This window comes from Leptonychotes weddellii, chromosome 2, assembly GCF_054177405.1.
Source record: "Leptonychotes weddellii isolate Sample4059 chromosome 2, ASM5417740v2, whole genome shotgun sequence".
Taxonomy (NCBI): Eukaryota; Metazoa; Chordata; class Mammalia; order Carnivora; family Phocidae; genus Leptonychotes; species Leptonychotes weddellii.
Genome location: NC_138370.1, coordinates 150270741 through 150285312, shown reverse-complemented (window position 1 = coordinate 150285312; position 14572 = coordinate 150270741). Strand labels below are relative to the sequence as shown.

General features: G+C 41.1%; 1 protein-coding gene across 1 annotated transcript in view; it reads left to right on the top strand.

The window, feature by feature from the left end:
• The window catches only part of TBC1D1 (TBC1 domain family member 1), a 219821-nt gene that overhangs the window by 3875 nt on the left and 201374 nt on the right, over nt 1-14572 (top strand). The window contains exon 2 of the mRNA XM_081813168.1: nt 5677-6184. Coding sequence (XP_081669294.1) covers nt 5768-6184 — 417 coding nt within the window. The 5' untranslated portion in view covers nt 5677-5767. The remainder of the gene's footprint in view (nt 1-5676; nt 6185-14572) is intronic.

The window sequence follows — 14572 nt, the reverse complement described above, 5'->3', positions numbered from 1 at the left end:
GTATGGAAATGGGGATGATAAAATATACATCTCAGAGTTGTAAGAATACAGAAGATCATGTATGTAATGTCCAAGAAGAGGTCATTGGTCAATAAGTATTCCTCTAGCAAAGTGGTTAAGAGCAAATGCAAAGTCTGGAGTAGAAGGCCCTGGGTTCAAAACCTGGTTCTCCCATTTGCTGCTAGGATGATCTTGGGCAAGTGACCTTACTTCTCTGTGCTAGCACTTTCTCATCTCTTATCTGATAATGGTAAAAAATCCACTGGAGTCCTTATTTAGATATGATAATAATAGTCTTTCTTGTCCAGGGTTGTTGTGAGAGCTCAGTTAACAGTCACACAGAAGTGCTATTACGGATGTGTTCACAGTTACTATTATTACTTTCAGGAGAATAACAAAGCAGTCATGCCGGAGGGAGGGATATACATCCCTGAGGGCCAGCAAGGGCCCCTGCTCCATTACCCTGTGCCATAAAGTAGAAGCGAATACAGGAAGTGGCCATGGCATCCTAAAGGACTAGGCTTACATTGGCCCTGATTTATGTAGGAAGGAAGTCATTCCAAACATCATTACTTCATGTGTCAAATTAGAGAGGTGCATACTGGGGCTGGAGCGTCCTTGGTGATGAAGAGGTTAGATCCACGGGCTCCAGAAGTTCTGTGTGATGGCTCTGTGGGAAATAGCCTGCTGCCCAAAAGATCTTTGGAGCCCGTGGGCAATTCGTAGGTAGCAGCGCACTGCTCTGATTGGGTGAGATTCTGGGACAAATAGTGTAGCCATGCCCCGGGTGATCTTACTGCATGAGACTAGAATATTCGGGTGGCAGAATAATTCTATTCAGCTGCATGCCCCCTCTCTCTGGAATAAAGAGCAGAAAAATGAAACCACTGATTTGTAAGGGGAAGTGAATAGCTCTCTGGGGACTCCCTGCTCATCCCGGGGAGCCAGAAGGGAGGTCCCCGACAGCTGATCAGTCTTGGCTGGTTCCTAACCTGGCTTGGAGCTAGAAGCTTCAACACCTCTCCTGTCTATCCCTCTTTTATTTCCTCCTCCCCTCCCACCAGCACTCTGAGAAGGTGATGGTTGAATGTGCTGTGGCTGTTGGTGTTTATCGCTAGCTTCTGGAAAGTCCCCCTCCTATTCCCCATGGTTTGCTGGGACAGCATGGAGGCAGGCTGGGAAGAGAGGGGGTTCCCAACGGCAGCTTGCTAACTCCTGCCATCTCTTCTCTCGCTTCCTGATCAATAAACCCCATTCTTTCTTCTTGTACCTCCCCCACATTTGTATTCTTGACAAGAAGATGAGAGCAGCTTTCTATCCCCACACAACGTCGGGGACATTTGGTATTATACATTATGAAAATTAGATTTACCCGATTTTAGAGATAGAGGACAACTTGAGGATCATCTTATTCCGTTCTCTTCTAAGAATAAACTTGAGATTTGGAGAAGTTAAGTGACTCGCTTTCTCAACTTGACCCTTGAAAATGTTTTCATCAGGAAACTGAGGTTCTCTGCTGCACTTGGATGGCAGTCAGGGATCGGATTGTCCTAATTCTGTCACCCAACTTGGACAAACCACTTAACTTCTCCAGAACCACGTTTCCTCATTTCAAATATAAGGGAAAAAAATTTTTTTTAGGGATTTTATTTATTTACCTGACAGAGAGAGAGAGCACAAGCAGGAGGAGCGGCAGAAGGAGAGCTAGAAGCAGGCTCCCCACTGAGCAGGGAGCCCGATGCGGGGCTCGATCCCAGGACCCTGGGATCATGACCTGAGCCGAAGGCAGACCCTTAACTCACTGAGCCAGTCAGGTGCCCTTCAAATATAAGGGAAATTTCTAAAGAGCTTAAAAGGACATTTCTGACATTCAGATTTTATAATTCTAAGTGCATGCTTTCAGGGATATTTGATATAGAAGGACTCACTAAAGAGATGATTGCAACTGTTCTAATAAGAGTATCTTTGTGTTTGGGATGCCTACCATGTTTATGGACTGTGGTCGGTGGGAATTGTGTAGCATACAGATGGTCTCTGTGAGGGATAGAGTTTGTATACCGATGATTCTACCAACAAGAACATAACTAGAGGTTCTCTGGGTTAACAGATCGTGGTATTTCTTACTGAGGGTAGGAGCACAAGAGCCCTCTTAGAATCGGTAGTTCTACTCGGGACGGATGGTCAGAGGTTGCATGCCAGTGATGTGGACTGAGATGGCTTAAAAAATAATCTAATGGTATATTAGTATTATTTGACTAGATCATCTGTTTCACAGAACTTTTTATTGAAAAGTAGTACAGACAGTGACTCACCTAGTCTAAGTTACCATGAATCTTATATCAGCAGAATCTGAATTGATGAGAAATAATTATGCTATCTTTGGGGTAGAACTTTTTTTCTTTAATTTTTACTTATTTAAGTAATCTCTACACCGAACTTGGGGCTCGAACTCATCACCCTGAGATCAAGGGTTACATGCTCATCTGACTGAGCCGGCCAGACACTCCCTGGCGTAGAACTTATTTGATAGTTTACAAACAGTGTTACGGACCAATCTACTTTTTACAGAGAAACTAAGAATGTGCCATGGCTGGTTCAAAAATGAAAACTCTAGGCATTTAATTAGTTTTGTCAATGACACGGCAGAACTAATTTGATGACTATATACTAAATGTTTGAAAGTCTAAATTGTGTAATTTTTTTGCACTATGTATGTATCGCCTTACAAGAAAACTAAAAATAATTCTGTCTGTTGTTGCCACCATATTAGTAATTGCCTCGTCTACACCAATTGGTAGAGCTCAGGTCTCCCCTTTGTAATAATTCTAGTACTTCTTTAAACATATCTTGGGATTAGCAGCTGTCAACAGTTAGAACTTGAAACAGATTCAGTTACAGGAGTGGAAGTTGAGCCAGACATTTAATGCCACTCTCACCAGGTGAAAGAGAGAAAAATGAAGAGAGAGAGAGGGAGAGACCATTATTTATGGGGTTATATGAACTTCAGGTCTGTTTTTATCATCAAGAGAGGTTGTACTTTAAAGGAGAAGAGACAGGGACTACGTTTCCACGAACTATGTTGGAGCTTGAAAGTGTGGGTTTATTTCTGAACTTTTGAACATTTAAAATTAAAAACTAGCTCTGAACTGTGTTCAAATCCTATTATAAAAATTCACTTTTATCATTTATGCATCTGTATGATATAGAAAAATATAGAGTTAAAAGAATAGACTTCAGTTCTATTTCAGAAAATGTTTAGAATTTGAATATTGAATATATTCCCAGTTCATACACAGCCGTCTTGTCTCTTATTTCCTCACATGGTGGGAGGGGGCAAGGGAGTACCCCGGGTCTCTTTATGAGGGCACTAATCCCATTCATAAGGGTTTCAGTCTCATGACCTAATCACCTCCCAAAGGCCCAACCTCCAAATACTATCACATTGGGAATTAGGAGTTCAACATTCAGTTTGTAGCAATGACTCCTTGGCCTTTGGCTTGGCCAATAAACTAGTAATGCTATTTACAGAGATAGAGTTTATGGGCAGCAAGAGAAGTTCTGGGAAGGGGGGAGGTGAGACTGAGTTAGTTTAAAATAACTAAACTGAGGGGTGCCTGGGTGGCTCAGCACGTTAAGCATCTGACTCTTGATTTCGGCTCGGGTCATGATCTCGGGGTTGTGGGATCAAGCCTTGTGTGGGGCTCCGGGCTCAGTGGGGAGTCTGCTTCTCTCCCTCTCCCTGAGCCCCTCCCCCTGCTTGCACGCACACACGCTCTCTCTCTAAAATAAGTAATAAATCTTTAAAAATGACTGCATTGAGGCTGAGGTAGCTCTAGGCTATCCAGATAGAAATATTGAATGGTCTGCCCTGATCTGGATCTCAGGAAGGAGGTTCAGTGGGAGACATTCACATGGGAATCATCAGGGTCTATGTGGTCGATGCCATTCTTGTGCAGCACTCAAGAGGATGGGTCGAGAATCAGGAGCCGACCCTCCCACGCCCACCTGTGACAAACAACTCAAGCTCAGTGACCTAGGTCCCAACGATGGCAATACTTGTAGTCTGTAACCGAGGCTGGGGTTGGAGATGAAGATCTTGCAATATGCCCGGAGTGCAGAAAGCTGCTAGCAGCCACAGCAGGACTCTTTGAATGTGGTTGTGGACACCCAAGCCATTAGGTGAGACTGTCCAAAGAAAGCAGGTGGAATGAGGAGAAGGGATGGAGTTAAACAGGGGGGAAAGCCATCCAAGAACCTGAAAAGAAGCAACCGCAAGGTAAGAGGAGAAACAGAAGATTTTCAAGCAGGAGGGAGTGGTCACCATTGAGAAATGCATCAGAAAGGACAAGGCAGTTAAGGACTAAAAAGCCCCCTGTGGGTTTCACAGCCAGAAGATGTGGATGACCTTAATGGGAGCAAGTTCAATGCATAGGCAGTGCATCTGGTCACAATCGAGATTGTTGATGGGCAGTAGGAAGTGAGCCAGTAAATGTAGAAGAAAGTTGTGTGGGGAAGGAAGAGTTGTGGCTCGGGAGGGTTGAGGTCAAGGGAAAAAGTCTTTTTTTTTTTTTCAGATGGGAGAGACTTCATTCATTTGTTTACAATGTTATTGAGCCTCTGTTTTGAGTCAGACGCTGCCAGGCACTGGGGACACAATGGTGAATCAGACAGATGCAGTGTATAGGTAGGTGCTCAGGGAGTACATGACAGAAGGAAGATCCGGTGAGCAGCTGAGGAAGGACGAGGCTTGAGATCCTGTAGACAGGTCAGCTCTGCGAAGAAGGGTTTCGTCCCCAGTGGAACAGGAAGGCATTAGGATGCATCAGATGTGGTTGTTGAAAATCACCCATAGAGGGGGAAGGCAGGTGAGAGAGTTTGGTCGACCGGAAGCAGCATCATCTATTGATGAGGAGAGGCAATGTGTGGGCGTGACGGCTTATAATACATGAATTGAATGAAACAATATGGTGATATTTGGAGCATAACTGGCACCAATTACATGTTAATGAAATTTGAATTCATGTTCAGCACCTCTGGACTATGTCAGGGAGAGGCTTTTAAAACTTAAGTAGTATCATAATTGAAAAGGTCAGTTGTTGAAAACTGGTCTGGTTCAGTGGACTATGATAATGGATAGATAGCTGCTTTTCTCTCAAGATTAGTTTTTGGAGGGAGAATCACCACTGCTGAATTTGAGTATCTTTAAAAAAATTCCTTAAGGGATACCTGGCTGGCTCAGTCCATAGAGCATGCAACTCTTGATATCGGGGTCATGAGTTCAAGCCCCACACTGGGCATAGAGATTACTTAAAAAAAAATTCCTTGAAATATGTGTTAATAGAACAGGATTTAAAGGTATCTGAGCAGGACGATATTGTTTTCTGTCCTGCCTGCTTCTGATGGCTCTACAAGGCTTACAGATGTTTCACAGGAGTTTCCCGGTGAGATCTTTGTAATCTGTAGTGAATGTGACAGTTATGGCATTTTCGGGTTTTATTTGAAGCACAGTTTCAAGAAGGCTCTTTCTAGGCCAGGCATCTTGTTTGAACGAAGATCCGTTTCTTCCCATGTTTGGGTTTCAGGCTTTTATAAAAGTTCCTCTGAAATAGTCACTCTTCAAAAGTAGCTATTGCTGTGATTTCATTAAATTCTCATGCCTTTGTTTTTCTCCCCCAGGATTCTGCCTCAGAAGCACATAAAATAGATTACTCGTTCTAAAACAGAAAACAGTGGCAACGTTTTGCTGAGTGTCCAGACCTTTCCCAAGATGGAACCAATAACATTCACAGCGAGGAAGCATCTGTTTCCTCACGAGGGCTCCGTGGACTTCAGCCTGCAGCTGGTGGGCTCCTTGCGTGTGCACTCTCTGACCACCATGCCGATGCTGCCCTGGGCCGTGGCTGAGGTGCGCAGGCTCAGTGGGCAGTCCTCCAAAAAGGAGCCTGGTGCCAGGCAAGTCCGGCTTTGTGTTTCCCCCTCTGGACTGAGATGTGACTCCGAGCCGGGGAAGAGTCAACAGTGGGATCCGCTGATATGTTCCAGCATCTTCGAGTGTAAGCCCCAGCATGCTCACAAACTGATTCACAACAGTCACGATCCAAGTTACTTTGCTTGTCTGATTAAGGACAACGCAGCCAGTCAGCAGAGTATCTGCTATGTGTTCAAAGCCGACGATCAAACAAAAGTAAGTGGAAGTGGGGATGAAAGCGATGGAGGTGTAGCGGGATGGCTTTCATTGCACTGGGGGTCAGGACATTGACTTTATGGATACTGGGATGAATTAGAGGATGCTGTGGTCATACATAGATCATTTCGCTGGGTTTTTTGGTTTATGGGGAGAGTTGTTTTTTTTTTTTTATAGTTTTGAAGAACATTTGACAACAGCTATTAGGAATTATAATTTTATGAGTTCAAAAATTCAACAGAGAAATCTGCCTCAACTTGTAAATAAGAGCTGAACTGTTAGGGTTCAGATCATTTAAGATGTGTGTTCTAAAGCAGTGCTTCTCAAACAGAAATGTGCACATGAATCACCTGGAGATCTTGTTAAAATACAAATTTGGGTCCAGGAGGTCTGGGACGGACCCTAAGACTACATTTCTAACAAGCTGCCAGGGTGAGGCTGATGCTGTTCCTTTGCAGATTGCAGTTTGGGTAGTAGAGTCCTACCTACATCAGTGAGCTTCACATCTTTGACCCTGTTAAAAAATATATATGTATTTAGAAGTTACATATGAATACTATTAGCCAATTTCCCAAGGTATCACAGTCACTTAGGCGAAGACTGTTGATAAGAATGGTGGATATGAATCCAAGTTTTGATACTTGCAGGTTTTGTGTGTGTGGATGCCAACTTTGTGTCAGATCTGATTAACTCGTTATTGTTATATCTCATGATGTGGCTGAGAAAGGTATCATATGAGAAATGGTAAAAGTATAGTCAGCTCTATGACTTTCCTGGGTATTGGTGCTTGCATTGTTGTTACGTTGTTTTGCGGTTCTGTGCAGGACCTGTTTAAAGTCACTTGTCCATTTTGTGAGGCTCAGTTTAGGTAAAATTGAAAACATAATCCCTACGGCCACATTCTCAACTGGGCCCATGTGAACTTTGATATAGCCTCCACTGCTGGCTAACCCCATGGGCTGAGGAATGCCCCTGCCAGGCCTAGCATCCCTCTGTGGCTGTCTGCCATGCACTGAGGGAGGAGGCCAGTGCCAATCATGTGGTAAATGTCAGTAAATGGAAATAGAAATGCTAATGTTTTTCTCTCCGTACCGCACTGTTTTGTTGGTTTTTTGTTTGTTTGTTCTGCACACCCTCCAGGGTGCAAGAACTTCATTTAGAAATTCATGCTCTTGGTGACCTAAGTAGGTTCTTAGAGATTCCCTTTTAAGCAAAAATGGTTCTTGGGCTCATTCATTCAGTGAGTGCTGCTTCAGATGCCATGCAAGAGGATATCAGTACAGGCTAGAAGGAAGGCAGAAGCAGTGGTAGGTAGATCGCCGTGTCCAGGTCATGACGGGAAGACAGAGAATGGAGCCTAACACACTGGCTCTAAGGAAGGTTTTCTTCAATGAAGCTTACAACCACTACTTTACCCACAGAACTGGGTATCTCCTTAGTCATAAATCATTTAATGTTATTATCCATGCGTCTCAAATAGATGGGACAGCATCCCAGTACAGAGGTTCTGAGGGACCAAATTCCAGTCCAGTCTGCCGCTTATAAACTGGTGGCCTCACGCAACTCTGAGCCCATTGTCTCATCTGTAAAATGGGGATAACTAGCATGTCTATCTCGTAATGTTGCCAGGGGGACCAAATGAGCTAGAACGACACCTTAGGAAGCACTGACAGCCATAAAAAAATCTTCATTAAAGGAAGTTTTACTGGAAGCAGATGAAATGCTAATTTCACTTTAAGTCTAAGGTAACAGGAAAAAGGAGGCCAAGATGAGTGTCTTCAGCTCCCAAGATCCTGGTCATCCTTGAGCAACATTTTTATAAACTAGATACTTTAAAAACTGCATAAATAAACTTAATGGTTCCTATTATTTGGGCAAATTCCAGAATGTAAATGAAAGGACTGAACAGCCTGTACTCCAGGCCTGCTCTATATAAGGACTGAATTTCTTTGGGGAGAGTCTTTGTGTGGAATAGTTGTCCAGCACTTTACACTTTTGACTCTTTCCCAAAATTTTTTACAGCCGTCTGAGAACAGGCTCCTGGCCAGTCATCCAGATGCCTAACAGGAAAAAGAGATTTATAACTAAATTCTGTAACTGGAGCTCCCAGTGTTGCTGAAAGTAGACAACTGGCCTTACTCTGCGTTCTGAAAAGCCATGGTAGAAATATGAATTAGGTCTTGAGTTATTTTTGGCTTGCATACAATTCTTCCAAGCACAAATTGCCAGTACTCGGAGTAATACATTGCTGTCATCCTGCTCCTTGTTTAAAAGAGTAATCTGTAGCAGAGTTACCTCAATCAGTGATTCGGTTTTGTTGGAAACTGAATGGTAAACCAAATTGGCCCCGATTCTCCATCGGGCATCATAGCTTTGATGTTCTTGGGACATCTCTGGCACCGTATCTCATGGTAGCGGATTATCTGCTGATGGAGCATGTTAACCTATGTCATCATTTCTCGTGATTATTTGAAACATTTGCTCAGTGAAATCATTCTCCAGATTAAGGCCTCTCCTAAATAGATGAGGTCACTTTCGGTGGTGCTTGCCAGAGGAGATATATGCATTTACTGCCAGGGTTAGAAGCACAAAACTACTACTTGAGAGGAAACCCTTAAATAGTATATAAATTAACTTGCTGAAAATATCTAGGGAGAAGAGGCATATAGAGGAATAATTTTTAGAACCCACGATGAGACTGTGTTTCCCATTGTATGTTCCATAGAATACATTCAAGGTGTTCCATAGAGAAAGGCTTCCACGATCAAAATGCATTAGGTCAGCATCTCCAACTTTTTGACGTGAGGATCCCTTTTTAGTCTTAAAAATTATTGAGGATCCCAAAGAGCATGGAGGTGGGTTATATTTATTAATAATTACTGTACTAGAAATTAAAACAGAAATTATGAAGGTACTAATTTCTTCATTTGTTAAAAAACAAAAGTAATATGCCCCTTATGTGTTAGCATAAGGAATATTTTTGTGAAAAATAACTATATATTTTCCAAAAATATTTAATGATAAGAGTGACATAGTTTTACTTCTTGGTTTTTTGTTTGCTTGTTTTTTCACATCTTTTTTTATCTGGATTAATAGACAACTACTACTGGATTCTCCACTGCTTCTTCATTCATTCTGTCATGATATGTTATTTTGGTTGAGTATATGAAGAAAACTTGTCCTCACACAGCTATGTGGTAGGAAAATGGAGAAACATTTTATAGCCTTTTTAGAAAATTGTGGATATTTTTTTACTACTATACCAAAACTTGACAAGTGGTAGTTGCTTAAAGGCTTGTTGCAATATGAAATTTGAAATTGTATCAAAGCGCTCTTGCACTTTGTTATATTAAAATCCATTGATCTGGGGTACCTGGATGGCTCAGTTGTTAAACATCTGCCTTTGGCTCAGGTCATGATCCCGGAGTCCTGGGGTCTAGCCCCGCATCTGGCTCCCTGCTCAGCAGGAGGCCTGCTTCTCCCTCTCCCACTCCCCCTGCTTGTGTTTCCTCTCTCCCTGTCTCTCTCTGTCAAATAAATGAATAAAGTCTTTTAAGAAGAAAATAAAAAATAAATAAAATCCATTGATCTGTCATGCATTTTTAAGAATCTTTTAAGCACGTATGACTGTGTAACATCATGCATTGATTATTCGGAAGATATTGGTTCACTGAGTTATATAGTCCACACTCTGAGAACCACGGTTTTAGAGAAGCTGTCTTTTCTATTTCACTCTTGAGTTGTACACTAGTCCATGAAATCCCCAAATTTATTGGGCCATAGATTACAGTTTTCTCATAACATCCAAGAACATCCCTCAGAACACATGTGAACACAGTGGGATAAGGTTCTGGGTTGAAGTGTAGTTTTGAGTTTGGGTCCATGGTAGGAAGTGAAGACATCCATCCTGGAAAACAGATGGTTGCATGAGTGACCCTGACTAGATCTTTCCCCCATCATATCACAAAGAAATCAGGAGTTCTGCCCAGACTCAGCCCTTGAAAAATAGTCTAGTTCTTTCCTCCTCCAGTTAGTTCTTCAGCTTTGTCTATTCTATGAAAATCTGTACTCAGAAGAACATCAGATTTGCCACTCACTTGAGTTTTACTTGAGATCATTCATAAGAATACTTCTGATTCTATCCTTTTCTTTATTTACCGAGGAAAAAACTCTGCTTCCTTGAAAGGGAGTTTCCATCACTGAGTTGCAGGTGGTGTAAGTGCTGGGGCTTCTGACGTTGTCTGTTGCTGTTTTGTGTCAATAGGAAGAAACAATGGATTTTGAAAGGGGAGTGGAGGGTATTATTAAGATGGTAGTAAATGGAGAAGTGTAGGTTGGTGAGCAGAGAGGGAACAGTAGGTGCGGGACCCCAGGGTAAGTCAGAGATTGGGTACATGAGAGCAGTTTTACTAAGTGCTCATTGTTTTTTAACTGATCTTCCTTTTCTACTTGAAATATGTCCTGGCTTTTCAAACACTGGTTTTGACTCTCTTCAGATTCTGATCTTCCAGATGCTGTGTCCGGTCTGGGCACAGTGTGGATATTTCATAATTGTGGTGGGACAGATGTCATTAATGTGGGAGTGCTCGTGGGCTTCCCTTTCTCCATCAGAGAATCTGGTATTTTCTAGAATCTTTTTTTTTTAATATTGTGAAATTTTTATTTTATATTTTCTAAATTTAAATGTTTTATTTACAAATTTTTTTAGGGGTCCTGGGAGGCTCAGATGATTAAGCGTCTGCCTTAGGCTCAGATCATGATCTCAGGGTCCTGGGATCGAGCCCCGCATCAGGCTCCCTGCTTGGCGGGGAGCCTGCTTCTTCCTCTCCCTCTACTGTTCCCCCTGCTTGTGCTCTCTCACTCTCTCTGTCAAATAAATAAATAAAATCTTTAAAAAAAAATAAAAATTTTTTAAATTAAAAATTTTATATTTTCTAAACTTGAAAGTCAAAAATCAGGAGTATTCAAAGATTTGTAACTGGATTAATACTGACCATGGTTGACAGAAAAACAATATTCTGTTGCCTATGTAACCAAAGGGACAATAAAATATTTTAAGATAAACCCAGAGGACAACATGATTTTAAGGAAACAGCACATTCACAAGGAAGAAAAAGTTTTCTTTAACAGCTAAGGACATGATAAAGTCAAATAAAAAACAACCAATTATGCTGAAAAGATATAAAACCTCTGATAATGGACACACTATATAGAAGATAATGACTTTTTACTAGCCTTTGTTGACTCTAAGACAAATTTAACATTTTTTTTTTTTTAAAGATTTTTTTTTTTTTTATTTATTTGACAGAGAGAGATACAGCGAGAGAGGGAACACAAGCAGCGGGAGTGGGAGAGGGAGAAGCAGGCTCCCCGCCGAGCAGGGAGCCCGATGCGGGGCTCGATCCCAGGACCCTGGGACCATGACCTGAGCCGAAGGCAGACGCTTAACGACTGAGCCACCCAGGCGCCCCGACAAATTTAACATTTTATTTTATTTTAGTTATCATTATTTTTTTAAAGATTTTATTTATTTATTTGACAGAGAGACACAGCGACAGAGGGAACACAAGCAGGGGGAGTGGGAGAGGGAGAAGTAGGCCTCCTGCCAAGCAGGGAGCCTGATGCGGGGCTCGATCCCAGGACCCTGGGATCATGATCTGAGCTGAAGGCAGATGCCTAACGATTGAGCCACCCAGGCGCCCCAAATTTAACATTTTAACAGAGAAAAAGCATTAATGTGATTCTTATGTGAATACAATAATTTACAGTAAAAATTTTAAACTCCTTTCTTAAACAAATAGTTATATTTGTCATTATTGTTCCTGGTATAATTTCACCCATCCATATTAATTATAATTTTTCACCAAAGTAATAACTTCTATTCATAGAAAAAACTGAGTGGCAAAAAAGTAAAAACTGTCATATACAAGTGTGCTAGCAGACTAGCAAAGCTTATAAATACACGTAACACATCTTTTTTTGTTGTTTTTTAAAAAATTTCTTTTTTTTATTTTAAATTCAGTTAATTAACATATAATGTATTCTCGGTTTCAGAGGTAGAGCTCAGTGATTCATCAGTCTTATATAATACCCAGTGCTCATTACATCAGGTTCCCTCTTTAATGTCCATTTTAATAGCCTTATTCTTCACTCTTCCAAAGAGGAAGCATCATTTCTTACTGGGAGAGTGGCTAAGTTGATCTCCATAATAAAGTGCTAAAAGTTTCCTGACGAAGAGGAGGGGGGAAAGTGTGGGAAAGGAGCCCAGGGTCAGGGGTAGAGTAACTGCATAAACTTACAGTAGAGGTAGACCTCTAGAAAGAAGTCTGCATATAGAAGAGGACTTTATTAAATATTGCTGAGGAAGATGCATTTGAGAGGTGGTCAGTGTCCTTTGAGGGAATGGGTTTCCTTTTCGATGATTTTTGGCATCTAAACTGCATTTCTTGAATGTGACACATATCTGGAACTGAACCTGGTGAGCTCCCTTACCACAAATTTTTTTTTAATTTAATTTTATTATGTTATTACTATGAGTCCATGATTCATTGTTTGCGTATAACACCCAGTGCTCCATGCAGTACGTGCCCTCTTTAATACCCATCACCAGGCTCACCCATCCCTCCACCCCCCTCCCCTCTAGAACTCTCAGTTTGTTTCTCAGAGTCCTTACCACAAATTTTAAGAGTACTTAACTATTTGTAGACTTAACTTCAGAGCAATAAATATTTCCCTTTAAAATTTCCAGTGAAGAACCAGTGTATTCTGTGAGGACGTTGGCCTTCTCAGTAACCCCTAGGTTTTAGAGCTCCCTCACCCAGCCTCTCTGGATTAGGTTACATATTCAATGAAGGAAGTGGTCTTAATTTGTTTTCCTGTGATTACCAGGACTAAGACTTCAAATCCCTATCTAAAACGCCAGAGGGGGGTGGGGGGATGGGTTAGCCTGGTGATGGGTATTAAAGAGGGCACGTATTGAATGGAGCACTGGGTGTTATATGCAGACAATGAATCATGGAACACTACATCAAAAACTAATGATGTAATGTATGGTGATTAACATAACATAATAATAATATAAAAAAGCCAGAGTTTGCTTTAGCTTAGTCTTATGATTTAATTTTAATTTTTTTTGGAATTTGATTTTTGATTGTAGCTTTGTTTTGGTTGCATTTTACCAATTACTGATTTGTCTTCCTAATTCCCCATCTGCCTGGGGTTTTACATTTGTCTCTTAAACTATGTACCGCTTATTTCAGGATTTTCCATAGTCTGGCTCCCATTGCGTCTCTAGCTTGGCTGTTGTATTTGCCGGCTCATTACTTTCTTTCTTTGCTAGAGTGAGGTTGGAAATTACAGCACTGAGCTCGAGCGTTTTGTTCCTGAGGGTGATGATTCTGAGGAATATAGGATTACTTTTCAGATGTTCTTATTGGTTGCCCTTCTGCATTTGGTTTTCACATTCAGACGTTAGTCTCTTTTTGTTACTCGGGGGGATGGTTCTGAGAAGGTTTTGTTGTGTATATTTTGGAGGACTTTTTGATCTGTGTTCCATTCCTGCCACGCATCTTTGATCCTGTTCTGGTTTATTATGTAAGGTTTCATTTGGGGTCCCACTCCGCAGCTATGACTCAGTGCACGGTTGCCTGGAACAGTGTATCAGTGTCAGCTAATCAACACTTGACCGTCTGTCATGCCAGACAGAAGTCGGTTGCTGGGTGCAAAGGTTGGCAGGGATTCTTTTTCATCTATAAAAAGAATGTCCCGGACTGCATGAACTCCGAAGTATTTGTTGGAGGATTTGGGTTTGTGACACGGGATTGATTACATAATTTATTTTTGACTTTGAAAAATGAGTCTGAGGGCTTCAGAAAGCATCCACCTTGTGAGAGATGCTTAATTTTTAAAAAGTCCTTGTTTTTTAATACATACCACTTTGTATAGCTTTGCATTTTTCACCAAATGCTGTGTTTGTAATTATTTTTTAATAAAAGTCTGTTCCTAATAATAGAGTTTACAAGTATTTTGAACCTAAAGTTGACTTGTATCTTAAAAGGATTTATTTATAGCCTAGACCTTTACCATCCAGTGCAGTAATCAGTAGCCCGATGTGACAATTGAGCACTTGCAATGGGGCTAGTCTGAGTTGAAATGTGCCGTAAATGTCAAAACACAGTAGATTGCAACGACTTCATTTGAAAAAAAAAGAACTTAAAATATCTCAGTAATTTTCTGTATTGGTTACATGTTGAAATGATAATATTTTGGATATATTGAGTTAAATAAAATCTAACACTAGAATTAATTTCACCTGCTTATTTTACTTTCTTTGATAAGCCTACTAGAAAATTTAAAATTACATATATAGCTTATACCCTCTCTACTAGT